The 18,762-nt window shown below is 34.5% G+C and overlaps 3 protein-coding genes across 4 annotated transcripts; all 3 read right to left on the bottom strand.

Annotated features, from left to right (window-relative positions):
• Positions 1–1,928: 1,928 nt before the first annotated feature.
• LOC135831303 (uncharacterized) lies at positions 1,929–5,586 on the bottom strand. The gene is made up of 3 exons (XM_065343687.1): positions 5,338–5,586; positions 4,350–5,255; positions 1,929–4,215 (listed from the first exon to the last, which is right to left on the bottom strand). Exons 2-3 carry the CDS (start codon positions 5,209–5,211, stop codon positions 2,063–2,065), a joined length of 3,015 nt encoding a protein of 1,004 aa, XP_065199759.1. The 5' UTR covers positions 5,212–5,255; positions 5,338–5,586; the 3' UTR covers positions 1,929–2,062.
• Positions 5,587–8,678: 3,092 nt separating this feature from the next.
• On the bottom strand, positions 8,679–12,333 carry LOC135831305 (actin-binding protein IPP-like). Of its 2 annotated transcripts, none has more exons than XM_065343689.1 (3): positions 12,121–12,333; positions 11,122–12,027; positions 8,679–10,974 (listed from the first exon to the last, which is right to left on the bottom strand). In XM_065343689.1, the coding sequence occupies exons 2-3, from the start codon at positions 11,987–11,989 to the stop codon at positions 10,910–10,912; spliced, it is 933 nt and encodes a 310-aa protein (XP_065199761.1). In that variant the 5' UTR covers positions 11,990–12,027; positions 12,121–12,333; the 3' UTR covers positions 8,679–10,909. The 2 variants fall into 2 exon arrangements, with proteins under 2 accessions (XP_065199761.1, XP_065199760.1); XM_065343688.1 differs by having other exon boundaries at positions 12,121–12,332.
• A 2,444-nt stretch (positions 12,334–14,777) lies between these two features.
• Positions 14,778–18,455, bottom strand: LOC135831302 (uncharacterized). The gene is made up of 3 exons (XM_065343686.1): positions 18,221–18,455; positions 17,230–18,138; positions 14,778–17,087 (listed from the first exon to the last, which is right to left on the bottom strand). Exons 2-3 carry the CDS (start codon positions 18,092–18,094, stop codon positions 14,932–14,934), a joined length of 3,021 nt encoding a protein of 1,006 aa, XP_065199758.1. The 5' UTR covers positions 18,095–18,138; positions 18,221–18,455; the 3' UTR covers positions 14,778–14,931.
• Between the last annotated feature and the right edge of the window lie 307 nt (positions 18,456–18,762).

Here is an 18,762-nt window from a genome sequence, read left to right on the forward strand (position 1 = left end):
AAGCTAGGTACCTTTGTGACCCATTCGATCGATTTAGGCACACATTTTCAAAAGTTTTTTTCTCCGTTCAAACTCAAAATTTTCTTCAGCAATCATTTTTGAAAAAAAATCATCGTTCGCATTTTCGCGAACAAAAAATGTTGAAATTGTTTTGAACATGCACCCTATCATTGACCTTCTGAGTCGATTGGTAATGATTAAAACCCGTTCTGGAGCCTCCGGTGGATTTTTTAATTTTTTTCAAAAAGAATTGCTAAAAAAAGTCTTGAATTTGAAATGACACAAAAAAAATTGAAAATATGTTCCTAAATCGGTCTATTGGCTTGTAGACGTGCTGAATTCCATTTTCATCCTACACTTACCTACAGTTTTGTTTGTTTGTTTGTTTGTTTTTTCAACTGAAGAATACCAAGGTCCACCAAGCAATGACTCAAGAACGGTTCGAAACCATCACCAATCGACTCTGAAGATCTGAAATGGGACATAAACCACATTTCTGCTTGCTATGCCAATGTGGTGAAATTTTGACTTTTTCCCGTGTAGGTATTTTTGAATCAAATTTGAATTTTTAAAAATTCGCCAAAAATCGATAAAGAGTTTCAGCATTTGAAATTTTAGCAGATGGTGTATTTTGGAATCCTGTATCGATTCCTTCATGTAAATTGTAAGGAGAGATGAAAAAATAAATAAATAAGTACCTACTTGAAGAAACTGCCATTGATAGAGAACCTTAACAACCGACTGGTTATTTCGTGATTGTAAAGTTGGGGGGTGCGAGGCAAAGGAATAGAATCTAAAAAATAAACCAACATTAGATCTCAACGCAATCAAATTAATAACAATCAATATTTTGTTTAGAATTCGATTTTTTTTCTTCTTCAAAATTTCAATCAAAATTGGCCATCGAGAGACCCTTATGCCTACAAAAGATGTTTAAATTCAAGTTTTAAGTACTTACCTACTGATTATGAAAAGTTGTGATTGCTCCTTGAAAGCTCTCAAATTTCAATAGTTGATTTTAAATCTCCTAATGGTCCAGTAATGTTAAAAAATTACGAGACTTAAATCTTCCTTCACCTCTCGGAGGATTCGGACCGAAAGTCAGACACACCATCGAAAGGAGCTTGCGAAAAAATTGGTGCGAAACCGAGATGCAATTCTTTCGACATCTACGAGTATTTTTCCATGCGATTGCAACAGCCAAAGGAGGTTGATATCTCAAGACTACTGCACTGGGAGCTAATCTAATTGGGATGTTTAAAAAAAAAAAATCCAATCATAGAACGTTGAAAAACTCAAACTGAACTGTTTGGGTGAGAGCTCGAGGTTAATGGAACTTGAAGTAAGTCTGTTTCAGGAGCTGTTGTTCCAAGATCTGGAAATTAAAAAAAAAAGTTGAGGAAGCTCTGGGTTATTATTTGGTGGGGGGGGGGGAGTTCAGTATTGATTTTAAAAATTGGGGTGGGGTTACAAAGAAATATTGATCGGGAGTTTTCAAACTTGGCCCATTATATGTATTTTGGTGAATTTCTGCAGGGATGTTGCGGAACAATTTTCACTGAGCTGCGTAAGACCTCACTGAGTGAAGGTGCTCATTTTTTTTTCAATATTGAAGAATTCCATTGACTACAAAATTTATGTACGTTTAGACTTTGGGCTTATGTTCAAATTCAACACTCGGAAGTTTTTTTGGCAGGTGTTGAATCTTGATACTCGCTCACCAGTTTTAAAACTGGTGTTTAAACTCATTATTTGCTTTTAAAATATTCGAGTAATCATTTGACGGATTCATTATTTGATAAACCTACTGACGAAGTTATGGAATTGATTAATATATTAGGTACCTCAACCTATTTATATGTATATTTTACCGGTAGTACCTAACGGATGAAGTAGGTTCCTACTTGCAGCATTTACATTAAACCCACTTCAAACAAAGATGGAACTTTATTGACTTGAAATACATTAAAACACTTATAGGTAGATTCACAACTAATATTATAACGACATGAATCATGTAAGCTGAACATAATGAACACGTTTCAATTCAAAATTAATTTACTCATGCGCGATGAATAGCGGTCACATACTGTAGACTATAACGACCATACGATGTCTCTTTCATCAAAATCCATCCTTCTTGCAGATGATGCAGGTCTAATTGGTACATTTTTCCATCATATGCGCACAGTATAATACTACTACTATAATGAGTCATAAGTGGAAAGTCACCATTTCTAACTCTCCTCTCGTCTCTCAAAGGAAGAAGCACTTTTCGCCAAGACTCTAATTGCCGATTAAAAATATACACCATAGATTTCGATAATACGGCGATACCATTTTCAATGTTTGTGATTTCCAAAGGATATTCGTTTTTGTTCGGCAAATCAGGCAGATCTGGAACGGAGGTCCACGAATGCGATGTGAAATTCAACGTCTGTGCGACTAACTTTCTTCTGGCTTTAAAAACTCTATACAGGTTTGATCCATCACTCGTATAAAGAATATACTGTTCATCCGGCAAATTTATTTTACTTTTTGATTCAAAAGTCACTTCCCAACGATTCAACGTGACGGAATACCTCAACATAGACTCTCCTAAACTAAAGCAACAATACGCTTGGTCGTTGCAATTTAATATCGTACCATTTCCATTACAGCCGTCAATTTCCATATAAGGCAATTCCGCCAGATAGTAAAGTTTCTTCGAAGATAAATTGTAAACTAGAAGTACATTTTTGAAACTGGGGTCAAAGTGACCAAGTGCAAATAAATTACCGCTGATTGAAGTAATCGATAGAATAGACACAAAGGTCGACGTCAATAATGCGATTTCGTTCAATTCGACGTCCAAAATAATATGATTCATACGAGATGAAAAAAAAATCGATTTTTCCTCCATTATTGAATTTCTTGCGTCGGAATGAGGAAGTAACGAAGTTGAACGCAGTATTTCACAGAATTTATCTCTGATTATCTGTTGCGTGCAGTTATTCAAATCTGAAGGAACTTCGGTAATTTTATGATCATCAAGGTTTACCATACGATTACGATTGATATCGATTGCAATTTTAGGTATCAAGCAATACCTGCTCTTTATGTCGTGCAATACCCATTTCGCACAAATATCCAGGAGGTTATCGATATTATGTGAAAAGAGAAACGGCGACGCGAGTATATTCTCTAGCATGGGACAAGAAATCGTAGAGAACAAGGTTTCGTTTATGTCAGGCCACGCGACAGTTATGTACTCGCAGAAAAGTACTATTCGTTCGTTGTCGAACTTTTCTTTCCCATCGATGAAATTCAATACCTCGATAATATTTTCAACAGTCAGACTTTTCGACTTCACACTTTCTGTAATCCATTCCAAACACTTCCTTGTCAATTCTTCAAATTTCAATGCTTCACTAGTACGCAATAAGTAAAGAGCATTATCAAAAGAAAACTTCCAATAAAGATCCCAGAGAATTTGACGCACCACCTTTTTTCCATGTTTTTCGTCAAACATTTCGAGAATATCTTCGATATTTAATGACTGAAGATCGTCTGCCATCCGCTGTTTGCAATAATCGGTTAAATCCCGCAATCTTAAAATTTCAGCAACGTTCCATAGCCGGTAAATTTCATCTCGAGTTAACTTCTTGCCAGTTTCAGAATTTAAAAATTGTTTTACGTGCATAAAAATTATTTTAAAATACAAATTCTCGAACGAGGCATCACCCACATTAAAATTTAGTATTTGGAGAATATCTTCAATACTCGATGTTTCCTTATTACGTTCCATCCAGGACAAACATTGATTTATTAACGTGCCCATTTTCAATGTTTTTCCTATTCTGAGTGTTTCCAAACATTCTGCATGTGTATTCAACGAAATATTCTTATCGTCAAAATAGATGTACTTGACAACCGCGTCAAATGCAGTTTCACCAAAATCTGTCACATAAAGTTCATTGTTACCTTTACGAATTAGTGATTCATCTTCAGATTGTACCAATGGCTCACAGTTTTCAGCAGAGAAAAGAGTATCGAAATAACAAGATGCACTTCTCAGCACGGCTCGATGAAGTTTGTAAGTTTTTTCACCAGCTTGAATCGTTATATCGTGTAAATATCCGTTTTCGAGAAATTTGGCTAATTTTTCTTTCTTATTTATCTCATTAGCCTTTTCTGGGCAATATCCCCTCCGACGCTTTCTCGGCTGTTCAACGTCTAAAAAATAGAAAGTAATGACGGAAATGTTAGTGTAACTTTATAGGTATTGTTGAGGAAGAAGAAATGCTGAATAAAGTGCGAACTACTAAGAACATAAAAACAAAGCAAGCACTTTGTGTACAGTAACTTACCAGGAGGATCAATAATTTGTCCATTATAATTCAATAATTGATGAAAACAAGTCTGAATTTCTTCTTCTTTGCAAAATTCTTCTATTTGAGTCAAAACCGAGCTAGCATTACTGCGACTTATTTGAAAGGAAAACTCGAACAGTCTACAATTGGCAGCATTTACCAGCGCTAAAAAATGACGGCGTCTTTTTTCAACATCGTGACAAATCCATTTGGAACACATTTGACTAATCACATTCATCTCATAAGCGTTCGAGTATCTGTCGAACGATGATGTGCTTCTGATGAACCTGGGTTGTGCAGAATTAATCATGTCTATAAGATCATCGAGTTGTAAGAGAAAAAATTCGGTATACTTCAGAAGTTCCACGATATGATGGAATAAATAAGTATAAATCGTCGATCTCAAATATTCGTAGCTTTGATTAAAGCAAATGAAATCAAACAACTGGAATATTTGTGGGTCGAAGGGTAAGTCTCCCGCATACTGCTCGATGAACGTTCTGAAATCGTACAGAAAGATTTCCATTTGCAAGTAGTCCATACCCATCAATAATGAAACGTAGTTGTCGGCATTTATAAGCGAACTGAGAGACTTTCCATTGATTATATCAACTATGGTAGAAAAAGTTTTGCTGTCCAAGGCACCAATTTCTACAAGTTTGCTGTCTTTTTCGGCGTAGTACTCGGTGAATAATTTCTCGAAGTAGTTCGACACCAAAGCTAATTGTAAGCGATTCAACGGAAAAGTTTCTTCGCCAACTTTCACCGTAATATCGTGGTGCTTGGAATATGGACTTTCTGTTGCAGTGACTGGTACCGGCGAGTGTGCATACTTTTCACAACACTCCTTCGCAGACATGATTCTTTATCTTTTCACAGAATTATTTCTAGTATTGAAGCATCCTACGAAAATACGAGTATGATTGAAAACCATGTTGATTGCCATAATATTAAATGAAATCTTGATAAAGTATAGTTTACTTACAAGCTATAATCATGTTCAGCGCTTCAGAAGTATTTTTATACTCGGCGAGGTTACAGAAAACGACACGATGAATAGTGGATGTAATATTTACAGGGTATCGCAAATCCAGTCCATTTTATAGGTTTTAACAGTAATACATCCACCAACACAAAATTTCAACGGACGTCAAGCTCTTTCCAGTTTCCTTACTTATCTTATCATCATCAACAAGATGCTCAAATATGTTACTTTGTCAGCTCGAGGTGGATGGTGGGATGCAATGAAAGGAAAAACACTAGTTTTTACAACTACTCACACTACTCACTTTCATTGTTTTAGTCAATTTTGAATTTTTTGTTTTTTATTTTTAAAAAATTCGTTTACGTATCTTCCACTCCCAGAGTTCTGATGTTCGAATTTTGAATTTTTAAAATTATTTATTATTATTATGCGACTACCTATTTGTTATTGTTTATACCTATTCGTTGAAAAATCAAAATGTCAATTTTGAATTGGTGAATTTTACCTATTTTGAATCTTCAAAGTGCTTAACTTTGAACTTTTCTATTAGTTTTTAGTTGTTCTTTTTTCCTTTATTCATTATTGGTTGTCTCTAACGAGATAATAAATTGATCATGGTCATCATTCGTTCAATATGTTTTGCTTCCTTTAAAATCTATTTTTGATATTTTCCTCGAGTTCAATTTTTGCCTAGATATAAAGTAGGTACTTAAGTAAATCCTAAAATTGTTATGCATAAGCGATTAAAAAAAAATTGATTCACAAACTTTGCGTAAGTAATAATGTTGATTGGATTATTTTTCATTGCCGATTCAATTTTACTATTCAAATAAAAAACGCAATTTAAAAATTTCTTTCCTGTTGTCTTTTATTTAAAAAATTATCTAGGTACTCCAATAAAACATGAAACGCTTAGAAAAAATTTAGAATAGTTTATTTTTAAAAAAAATTCATCAACATAACTCGTAATGGATTATATATCATATCATTCCAACATTTCACATTAATTTCAAAACAAAACAGGCTACATGATGAACAAATATATACAATACATAGGTTTAGGTATATTGACATGATTGTTTAATAGTACGAGTAGTACAAAGTTAGTAAATTAATGAGTCGTAATAATGGATTACTTAGATTCATTGCAACATTTTAGATTCATTTCAAAATAAAACAGGCTACATGATGAACAAAACAAATGAATATAGGTAGGTATACATTGACATGTTTAAGAGTATTACCATTACGATTACCAAGTTCATAGATTATATCGGTAGGCTATAGACTCACTTCTCCTTAAGAATTCGAGTGCATTCATGAATACTTTTATGTTGACCAATCCTTCCCCCTTAATTTTTTGACGAATGTGTTCCGGTAATAATTGCATGTATATTAGGTCAATGGCTAGTTCTTCTTTCAGATGCGTCTTCGATAACGTATCGTACCAGACGGATGCAAGTTCGATGTAGTCGGAGATGGAGTTTTCGCCGTTCGCAGCTACCATCGTAAAATAGTTAATCGCCTCTTGTTGAGCTGCCGAGTCCCAAAATACCTCTAGAAACAATTTTTCGGTGTCTGTAAATGACGTAACTTCTTGTATTTTTTCATCCCATCTCGATGACTTTATTCTAATGCACATACGAAATAACATTAGGCGAGTGGTAATGCTGAAGATTTCTTTGATAAATGCGCTAGAAAATTGAGCCATGTATTTATGCGGATGGTGACGGGTGTTTTCGTCGAAGAATGTAACGTTGCTCATGAATAGATCGATGTAAACTGCAGGTTCGGAAGGATTACCTCGATTTGACGACAGAGTTTCCTTTATCGTCGATTGTATCGCGATCTTGGCTCCTTCGATCAGCATTTTTATCCGTTCATCAAGTACTGAAGCGAAATCTTCTTGTGCTTTTGCAACGATTGTATTCACCTCTTCACGGATGTTGCTTTTGAAATCTTCGATTTTTTTATCCACTTCTTTTTTGTATTCGTCGAAATCTTCTTGCGATACTATCTTGATCATGTTTCTGTTTAGCAATTTCTTCGTTGTCTTTTTCACAGGTGCTGGTGTCCACAGGAATCTGTATTTCGATGTTGAGTTTGTTCTTCAATGGATTATCGTTGTGATTACGAGTTCTAAAACACTTCTAACTTCTACTTCAGTCGGCGGATACACGATGTACTTTATCTGCGAGTATAGCGTAACGTATAGATAGGTTATATCTGCTTTGCAATTTACAGCACGAGACACATTGCACTGCTCCCTACCACTTCACCCTTCCCCTTCTCTTTTTTTGTAGATCAACTGACCCCACAACAATAAATACATGCCACATTCTTGAAGTCGCATGCGCCACGATGATGATTTTGGATCAGATAAAAAATCAACGATACAAATTTCGTCATTAACTCGACAATTCGACATTTGTACACGTCAATTCCAAACTTCGCCGATGTGCATTCACAATGATGGTACCTATGAAATAAATAGGTAGTGGTTGTTCTTCGATTATACATATTGAACTCCTTTCTTCGGAATGGAATAATGTACTAATGAAGTTGAACATGGTATCTATTTCCTATAATTTATCTCTGATTAACTAAAATATTAAACGTGAATTTTTGAGAATACCTAAAAAAATCATATCAAGTTCAAATTGCTAGCAAAAAAAATATATAGATAGGTATATTCCATGAAAGCTACATTTTGATTTTCAATTTTTTTAAACTTGAAATTAAAGAGGTAGGAATACCATGAATTCAGTTCAGGATTTGCGATCTCATAATAATTTCAAGATCGACGATCTGGTAATAAATTTTAAATCGCCATTTTCTTTTTCGAAAAATTACCACAGTCGCAAAAAACCCTGAGTTGTATGAGAGAAAAGATACACCATCATTCAAATACATAGATCTCAATCCTATTTTACAGGTAGGTAAGTAGGTAATAGATCCAGGAAGTGTTAACTTCACATAAATTAAGTGTAAAATTTTTTTGGTAGGTATTGAAGAATTCCATTGACAAAAAAATTCACGTAAAGGACTTTGGACTTATATAGGTAGAGGTACCTACGTTCAAACTCAATACTCGGTAATTTTTTGGCAGGTTTTAAATCTTACATTCGCTTTCCAGTTTTAAAACTGGTGTTCTAACTCATCATTTGCTTCTAAAAGATTCGAGTCACTATTCGATAAACCTATTTAAGAAATTATGGAATTGTTCGATATATGTAGCTGTACGCATGTATACTTTACCGGTAGTACCTAACGGATGAAGTAGGTGCCTACTTGCAGCATTTACGTCTAACCAACTTCAAATAAAGACGAATCTTTATTGACTCAAGATATATTAAAAAACTTATATGTAGGTAGATTTACAATTAATACATCATAACGACATAAATCATACAGCGTATTGTACTAACGTAAGCTGAACACGATGAACACGTTTTAATTCAAAACTAATCGACTCAGATGCGGTGAATAACGGTCACAAACTGTATAAAATCAGGATCATACTCGTACAATGGATCTTCCATCAAAATCCATCCTTCTCGCAGATGATGCAGGTCCAATTGGTACATTTTTCCATCAGATGCGTACAGTATGCTGCTATTATAATGAGTTATAAGCGGAAAGAAACCATTTTTAGTACTCCCCTCGTCTCTCAAAGGAAGAAGAATTTTTCGCCAGGATTTACGATTAAAAATATACACCATAGATTGCGATAATACGGCGACGCCATTCACAATGTTGGTGATTTTCACAGGATATTCATTTTCGTTCGGCAAATCCGGCAGATCTGGAAGGGAGGTCCACGAATGCGATGTGAAATTCCACGTTTGTGCGACTAATTTTCTTCTGGCTTTAAAAACTCTATACAGGTTTGATCCATCACTCGTATATAGAATACACTTTCTATCACGGGAATTAATTTTTCTTTTTGATTCAAAAGTCACTTCCCAACGATTCAACGTGACGGAATACCTCAACATAGACTCTCCTAAACTGAAGCAACAATACACTTGGTTGTTGCAATTTAGAATCGTACCACTTCCATTACAGCCGTCCGTTTCCATACGAGGGATTTCCGCCAGACAGTAAAGTTTCTTCGAAGATAAATTGTAAACTAGTAATCTGAGATTGGGGAAACATCGACCAAGTACAAATAAATTACCGCTGATTAAAGTAGTCGATAGATTAGACTGATTAGACACAGCGATCGACGTCAATGATGCGATTTCATCCAATGCGTTGTCTAAAACACTATTCTGAGTCAATAGAGAAAAAACAAAAATCGATTTTTCTTCCATTATTAAATCTCTTTCGTCGGAATGAGGAACTAACGAAGTTGAACAAAGTACTTCCCATAATTTATCTCTGATTATCTGTTGCGTGCAGTTATTCAAATCTGAAGGAACTTCCGCAATTTTATGATCATCGAGATTCACCATACAATTGTGATTGATATCGATTGCAATTTTAGGTATCAAACAATACCTGCTCTTTATGTCGTGCAATACCCATCTCGCACAAATATCCAGAAGGTAATCGATATTATGTAAAAAGAGGTACGGCGACGCGAGCATATTCTCTAGCATCGGCCAAGAAATCGTAGAGAACAAAGCTTCGTTTACGTCAGGCCACGCGACAGCAATGTACTCGCATAAAAATAGTACTCGTTCATTTTCGAAATTTTCTTTCCCATCGATGAAATTTAATACCTCGACAATATTTTCAACAGTCAGACTTTTCGACTTCACGTTTTCAGTAATCCATTTCATACACTGACTTGTGAATTCTTCAAATTTCAATGCTTCATTAGTACGCAATATGAGAAGAGCATTTTCAAACGAAAGCTTATTCCGATAAAGATTGCTGAGAATTCGACGCACCACCACTTTTCCAAGTTTTTCGTCAAACATTTCGAGAATATCTTCAATATTCAATGTGTGAAGATCGTCTGCCATCCGCTGTACGCATGCATCGGTTAAATCCTGCAATCTTAATATTTCAGCAACGTTCCACAGCCGGTAAATTTCATCTCGAGTTAACTTCTTACCAGTTTCAGAATTTAAAAATCGTTTTATGTAAATATAAATAATTACACAATACCTATTCTTGAACGAGTCATCATCTACATTAAAATTTAGTATTTGGAGAATATCTTCAATACTCCATGTTTCCACATTATCTCCCATCCAGGATAAACTTTCGATTATTAATACGTTCATTTTCAATGTTTTTCCCATTTTCAGTGTTTCCAAACTTTCTGCACGTGTATTCAACAAAATATCCGTATCGTCAAAATAGATGTACTTGACAAGCGCATCGAATACAGTTTCGCTAAAATCTGTCACATACAGTTCATTGTTACCTTTACGAATTGGTGATTCATCTTCAGATTGTACCACCGGCTCGCAGTTTTCAGCAGAGAAAAGAGTATCGAAATAACAAGATGCACTTCTCAGCACGGCTCGATGAAGTTTATAAGTTTTTTTACCAGCTTGAATCGTTACATCGTGTAAATATCCGTTTTCTAGAAACTTGGTCAATTTTTCTTCCTTATTTATCTCATTAGCTTTGTATATGGAAAAAGACCCCTTTTCCGACGCTTCCTCGGCTGCTCATCCTCTGAAAAATAGAAAATAATGACGCAAATTTTAGTGTAACTTTATTGGTATGTATTTTTGAGGCGATAGAAATAATGAAAACGCAATACACATCTGAAAACAGTGAGAACATGAAAACGAAGCAAGCATTTTGTGCACAGTAACTTACCAGGATGATCAATAATTTGTCCATTATAATTCAATAATTGATAAAAACAAGTCTGAATTTCTTCTTCTTGGCAATATTCTTCCATTTTACTCAAAACCGAGCTAGCATTACTGGGACTTATTTGAAAGGAAAAATTGAACAGTCTACAATTGGCAGCATTTACCAGCGCTAAGAAATGACGGCGTCTTTTTTCAACATCGTGACAAATCCATTTGGAACACATTTGACTAATCGCATTCATCTCGTAGTCGTAAGTGTTCGAGTATCTGGTGAGCGATGATGTTCTTCTGATGGACCTGGGCTGTGCAGCTTCAATAATATCTATAAGATCGTCGAGTTGTAAGAAGAAAAATTCTTGATACTTCGGAAGTTCCACGATATGATGGAATAAATAAGTATAAATCGTCGATCTCAAATATTCGTAACTTTGATTGCAGCAAATTAAACTAAACAACTGGAATATTTGTGGGTCGAAGGGTAAGTCTCCTGCATACTGCTCGATGAAGAATTTGAAGTCGAACAGCCTGATTTCCATTTGCAAGTAGTCCATACCCATCAATAATGAAACGTAGTTGTCAGCATTTATGAGAGACTCGAGATCTTTTCCATTGATTATATCAACTATAGTAGAAAATGTTTTGCTGTCCATGACACCAATTTCCACAAGTTTGCTGTCTTTTTCGGCGTAGTACTCGGTGAATAATTTCTCGAAGTAGCTCGACACCAAAGCTAATTGTAAGCGATTCAACGGAAAAATTTCTTCGCCAACTTTCACCGAAATATCATGGTGCTTGGAATATGGACCGTGTGTTACAGTGACTGGTACCGGCGAGTGTGCATACTTTTCACAGCACTCTTTCGCAGACATGATTCTTTTAACAGAATTATTTCGAGTCTTGAAGCATCCTACGAAAAGACGAGTATGATTGAAAACCATGTTGATTGACACTTGACAGAATATTAAATGAAATCTTGATAAAGTATATGTAGTTTACTTACAAGCTATAATATTATCACGTTCTGCACTTCGGAAGTGTTTTTATACTCGGCGAGGTTACAGAAAACGACACGATGAATAGTGGATGTTATATTTACAGGGTATCTCAAATCCAGTCCATTTTATAGGTTTTAAAAGTAACACATCCACCAAAATGCTTAATTCAACACAAAATTTCAAGGGACGTCAAGCTCTTTCCTTACTTATCTTATCATCATCAAGATGCTCAAATATGTTATTTTGTCAGCTCGAGGTGAATGAGGTAGGATGCAATTGATGCAATGAAAAAAACACATTATGAGATTATGACATTTTCACATTTTTTTACTACTCACTACTTATTGTTTTTTAGTCAATTTTGATTTTTTTGTTTTTTTAAAAATTTGTTTACGTATCTTCCACTTCTAGAGTTCTGATGTTCAGAATTTTGAATTTTTAAAATTATATTTATTATTATTACGCAACTACCTATTGTTATGTTTATTCGTTGAAAAATGTCAATTTTGAATTGGTGAATTTTATTTTGAATCTTCAAAGTGCTAAACTTTGAACTTTTATATTCGTTCTTAGTTGTTTACTTTATTGGTTGTCTCTAACGAGGTGATATGGTCATCATTCGTTCAATGTTTTGCTTCCTTTAAAATCTATTTTTGATATTATCCACAAGTTCAATTTTTGCCTAGGTACCTACTTATAATATACCTATAAAGTACTCAAGTAAATCCTAAAATTGTTATACCATACATAAGCGATTAAAAAAATTGATTCACAAACTTTGGGTAAGTAATAATATTGATTGGATTATTTTTCATTACCGATTCAACTTTACTATTCAAATAAAAAACGCAATTTACAAATTGCTTTCCTGCTGTCTTATTTAAAAAATTATTAGGTACTCCAATGAAACGCTCAGAAAAAATTTAGAACATTTTATTTAGGAAAAAAAAGTTCATCAACGTAACTCGTAATGGATTAGATACATTCCAATATTTTACATTCATTTCATAATAAAACAGGCTACACGATGAACAAATAAATATGTATACATATTACATAGGTTTAGCCGGTTTAGGTATATTGACATGTTTAATACTTTAATAGTACATCTACATATTAGGGACCAAGTTATAGCTAGTAGGTTATTTGAGTCGTAATGGATTACTTAGGTACATTGCAACATTTTAGATTCATTTCAAAATAAAACAGGCTACAGCTATATATGATGAACAAAAAAAATGAATACCGGTACCTACAGGTATACATTGACATATTGTTTAAGAGTATTACCATTACCAAATTAGTAGATTATAATAGGTAGGCTGTAGGTTAGTGCAGTATAAATTATTACATATTATATACGAAATTGCTACCAAAAGTGACTCACATCCCCTTAAGAATTCGAGTGCATTCATTAATCCTCCTTTGTTGACCATTCCTTCGGTGTTAATTTTTCTACGAATGTGTTCCGAAAGAGGTAGGAATATCATGAGTTCAGTTCAGGATCTGCGATCTCATAATAATATCAAGTTCGATGATCTGGTAATAAATTTTGAATCACCATGTTCTTTTTCGGAAAATTACCACAGTCGCAAAAAACTCTGAGTTGTACCGTTGTACGAGAGAAAAAAAAACCATCATTCAAATACATACTTATTTACATACTTATTTACATACTTAAATCTCAATTCTATTTTACAGGTAGGTAAGTAGGTACCTGGTACCTATAGGTCCAGGAAGTGTTGACCAGGGATGTCTAGCCAATGGGATTGGCTAAAGCTAACGGCTAAAGCTAAAAAAATTTAGTGCTTTGGCTAAGCTAACGGCTATTGGCTAATGTCTCTTCATTGGCTGGCTATTGGCTGGCTATTAGCTGGCTAATTTTATGATTTTTTAAAAATCGAGTGACCCCTCTAAATACTCCTCTAAATGAGCACATTCCCATTATAGATATTATTTATAGTTTTAGGAAATGATTATTATTTCACAAACGTGAATCACAATTATTCGCATTCACTCATTATTTGATTATATTCATAAACTGATTTTTCACTAATTTTCTGGAACACAACGATCATTGAAAAAAATTCAGAAAAAAAAACCGGAACCGCCAATGTCAAACTACTTTTTTGGTCTTTTGCTTTTGATTTTATTACGAATTTTAAAATTTTAATTTTTTTTACCCACAGGAAACCCATTTCCTCACCTAATTATTTTCAATTTTAGCCAATCATTTTTAGCCAAAATCAATTGGCTAAAGCTGGCTAATGGCTAAATTTTTTCTTGATTGGCTGGCTAATGGCTAATGGCTAAACGTCAAAAATTCAATAAGCTAACGGCTAATGGCTAATGGCTATTGGCTAGCTAGACATCCCTGGTGTTGACTTCTCATAAATTAAGTGTACATTTTTTTTGGTATTGAAGAATTCCATTGACTAAAAAATTCACGTAAAGGACTTTGGGCTTATACATAGGTAGAAGTACCAACTCATTAGTCATTATGTATTTGCTTTTAAAAGATTCGAGTCACTATTCGATAAACTTGTTGAAGAAATTATGGAATTGTTTGATATAGCTGTATGCATCATGTATACTTTACCGGTAGTACCTAACGGATGAAGTAGGTGCCTACTTGCAGCATTTACGTCAAACCAAATTCAAATAAAGATGAAACTTTATTGACTCAAAATATATTAAAAAACTTATATGTAGGTAGATTCACAAATAATACATCATAAGGACATAAATCATACAGCGTATTGTACTAATGTAAGCTGAACACGATGAACACGTCTTAATTCAAAACTATAATTGACTCAGGCACGATGAATAACGATTACATACCGTGCAAGATGAGAATCATACAATTGATCTTTCATTAAAATCCATCCTTCTTGCAGATGATGTAGGTCTAATTGGTACATTTTTCCATCATATGCGTATATAATACTACTATTATAATGAGTAATGAGTGGAAAGCAACCATTTTCATTTCTTATTCCTTTGTCTCTCAAAGGAAGCAGAATTTTACGCCAAGACTCTAATTGTCGATTAAAAATGTACACCATAGATTGCGATAATACGGCGATACCATTCACAATGTTAGTGATTTTTAAAGGATGTTCGCATTCATTCGGAAAATTCGGCAGATCTGGAAGAGAGGTCCACGAATGCAATGTGAAATTCAACGTTTGCGCGACAAATTTTCCTCTGGCTTTAAAAACTCTATACAGATTTGAGCCATCACTCGTATAAAGAAAACACGTTTGATCACGAGAATTGATTTTTCTTTTTGGTTGAATAGTCACTTCCCAACGATTCAACTCGACGGAATACCTCAACATAGTCTCTCCTAAACTAAAGCAACAATACGCTTGGTCGTTGCAATTTAATATCGTACCACTTCCATTACAGCCGTCCGTTTCCATAAAAGGGATTTCCGCCAAATAGTAAAGTTTCTTGGAAGATAAATCGTAAACTAGAAATACAGATCTGAAATCGGGGTAACATCGACCAAGTACAAATAGATTACCGCTGATTAAAGTAGCCGATAGAATAGACACAGAGATCGACGACAATAATGCGATTTCGTTCAATTCAATGTCTAAAACACTATGAACCGATCGAGGAGAAATAAAAATCGATTTTTCCTTCATTATTAAATTTCTTGAGTCGGAATGAGGAACTAACGAAGTTGAACGTAGTATTTCCCATAATTTATCTCTGATTATCTGTTGCGAGCAGTTATTTAAATCTGAAGGAACTTCGGCAATTTTATGATCATCGAGATTCACCATACGATTGTGATTGATATCGATTGCAATTTTAGGTATCAAACAATACCTGCTCTTTATGTCGTGCAATACCCATTTCGCACAAATATCCAGGATGTTATCGATATTATGAGAAAAGAGAAACGGCGACGCGAGTATATTCTCTAGCATGGGACAAGAAATCGTAGAGAACAACGCTTCGTTTATGTCAGGCCACTTTGCGTCTATGTACCCGCAGAAAAATAGCACTCGTTCATTTTCGAACTTTTCTTTTCCATCGGTGAAATTCAATACTTCGATAATATTTTCAACAGTTAGACTTTTCGACTTCACACTTTCTGTAATCCATTCCATACACTTACTCGTGAATTCTTCAAATTTCAATCCTTCATTAGTACGCAATATGCGAAGAGCTTTATCAAAGGAAAGCTCCCGAGAAAGGTTGCTGAGAATTCGACGCACCACCACTTTTCCATGTTTTTCGTCAAACATTTCGAGAATATCTTCAATTTTTAATGACTGAAGATCGTCTGCCATCCGCTGTATGCATGTATCCGTTACATCCTTCAAGCTTGAAATTTCAGCAACGTTCCATAGCCGGTAAATTTCATCGCGAGTCAATTTCTCGGCAACTTCAGAATCTAAAAATCGTTCTACGTGAATAGAAATAAATTTACAATACGTATTCTTGAACGAGTCATCGTCTACACTAAGATTTAGTATTTGGAGAATATCTTCAATACTCGATGTTTCCATATTACGTCTACTCCAGGATAAACTTTTGATTATTAATACGTCCATTTTCAATGTTTTCCCCATTTTCAGTGTTTCCAAACATTCTGCGTGTGTATTAAACGAAATATTCGTATCGTCAAAATAGATGTACTTGACAACCGCGTCGAATGCATTTTCGCTAAAATCTGTCACATAAAGTTCATTGTTACCTTTACGAATTAATGATTCATCTTCAGATTGTACCAATTGCTCGCAGTTTTCAACAGAGAAAAGAGTATCGAAATAACAACATGCACTTCTCAGCACGGCTCGATGAAGTTTATAAGTTTTTTTACCAGCTTGAATCGTTACATCGTGTAAATATCCGTTTTCTAGAAATTTGGTCAATTTTTCTTCCTTGTTTATTTCGTTAGCTTTGAATGCGCAAGAAAACCCCTTCAGACGCTTTCTCGGCTGCTCAACGTCTGAAAAATAGAAAATAATGACGCAAATTTTAGTGTATAACTTTATTGATATTGTTGAGGGGATAGAAATAATGAAAATGCAATAAACTTCTGAGAACATACGAGTAAAAACAAAGCAAGCATTTGGTGTACGGTAACTTACCCGGATGTTCAATAATTTGTCCATTATAATTCAATAGTTGATAAAAACAATTCCCAATTTCTTCTTCTTTGCAACATTCTTCCATTTTACTCAAAACCGAGCCAGCATTACTAGGACTTATTTGAAAAGAAAACTTGAACAGCGTACAATTGGCAGCATTTACCAGCGCTAAAAAATGATGGCGTCTTTTTTCAACATCGTGACAAATCCATTTGGAACACATTTGACTAATCACATTCATCTCGTAAGCGTTCGAGTATCTGGTGAACGATGACGATGTGTTTTTGATGAAACTGGGTTGCGCAGCTTTAATAATATCTATAAGATCATCGAGTTGTAAGAGAAAAAATTCTTGATACTTCGGAAGTTCCACGATATAATGGAATAAATAAGTATAAATCGTCGATCTCAAATATTCGTAACTTTGATTAAAGCAAATGAAATCAAACAACTGGAATATTTGAGGGTCGAAGGGTAAGTCTCCCGCATACTGCTCGATGAACGTTCTGAAGTCGAACAGCCTGATTTCCATTTGCAAGTAGTCCATACCCATCAATAATGAAACGAAGTTGTCGGCATTTATAAGCGAACTGAGAGACTTTCCATCGATTATATCAACTATGGCAGAAAATGTTTTGCTGTCCAAGGCACCAATTTCCACAAGTTTGCTATCTTTTTCGACGTAATATTCGGTGAATAATTTCTCGAAGTAGTTCGACACCAAAGCTAATTGTAAGCGATTCAACGGAAAAATTTCTTCGCCAACTTTCACCGAAATATCGTGGTGCTTGGAATATGGACTTTGTGTTACAGTGACTGGTACCGGCGAGTGTGCATACTTTTCACAGCACTCCTTCGCAGACATGATTCTTTATCTTTTCACAGAATTGTATCGAGTCTTGAAGCATCCTAGGAAAATACGAGTATGATTGAAAACCACGTTGATTGACATAATATTAAATGAAATTTTGATAAAGTATAGTTTACTTACAAGCTGTAATATTATCACGTTCAGCACTTCGATGGTAAGTAGTTTTATACTTGACGAGGTTATGTAAAACGATATACGAACGATGAATAGCCAGCACAATTTTTTTGATTTTTCAAGTGTAATATGCACTGAAATACTTCATTCCACACAAAATTTCAACGGATGTCCAAATTCTTTTCAAGATAATAAAAACAAACACAACAAACTGAAACACATGCCCAATGTTAGTAATTTTGAAAGCTCGAGGTGGATGGGGTGCACGGTGCAATTTAAAAAAATACATCATGATGATTTCATGACTCATGGGGTGCATGGTTGAACCTTCTTTTAAATACAAATTTTTATTTGCTCATTGCTGGGCATTTTGCTCATTCAAGTACGTTTTGTTTCAAAAATTACTATTCGATTATTCGTTCATTTCTTGTCAAGTGTCAATTTTGAATTTTGAATTCATTAATCTTTTCAATCTTCCAGGGTTTCAGAAGTTGGATTTAATAAATTTTTTTGTTCATTTTAATTTTTTAAACCGTATATATTAAATT

This window comes from Planococcus citri, chromosome 1, assembly GCF_950023065.1.
Source record: "Planococcus citri chromosome 1, ihPlaCitr1.1, whole genome shotgun sequence".
Classification (NCBI taxonomy): Eukaryota; Metazoa; Arthropoda; class Insecta; order Hemiptera; family Pseudococcidae; genus Planococcus; species Planococcus citri.

Bases quoted from the DNA above. Each gene is read 5' to 3' on its own strand.
- LOC135831303 (XM_065343687.1), bottom strand. From the start codon at position 5,211: ATGTCTGCGAAGGAGTGTTGTGAAAAGTATGCACACTCGCCGGTACCA. The intron at 4,216-4,349 runs GTAAGTTACTGT...TCTATTTTTTAG, and splicing joins ACAAATTATTGATCCTCCTG to ACGTTGAACAGCCGAGAAAG.
- LOC135831305 (XM_065343688.1), bottom strand. From the start codon at position 10,592: ATGGGAAAAACATTGAAAATGAACGTATTAATAATCGAAAGTTTATCC.
- LOC135831302 (XM_065343686.1), bottom strand. From the start codon at position 18,094: ATGTCTGCGAAGGAGTGCTGTGAAAAGTATGCACACTCGCCGGTACCA. The intron at 17,088-17,229 runs GTAAGTTACCGT...TCTATTTTTCAG, and splicing joins ACAAATTATTGAACATCCGG to ACGTTGAGCAGCCGAGAAAG.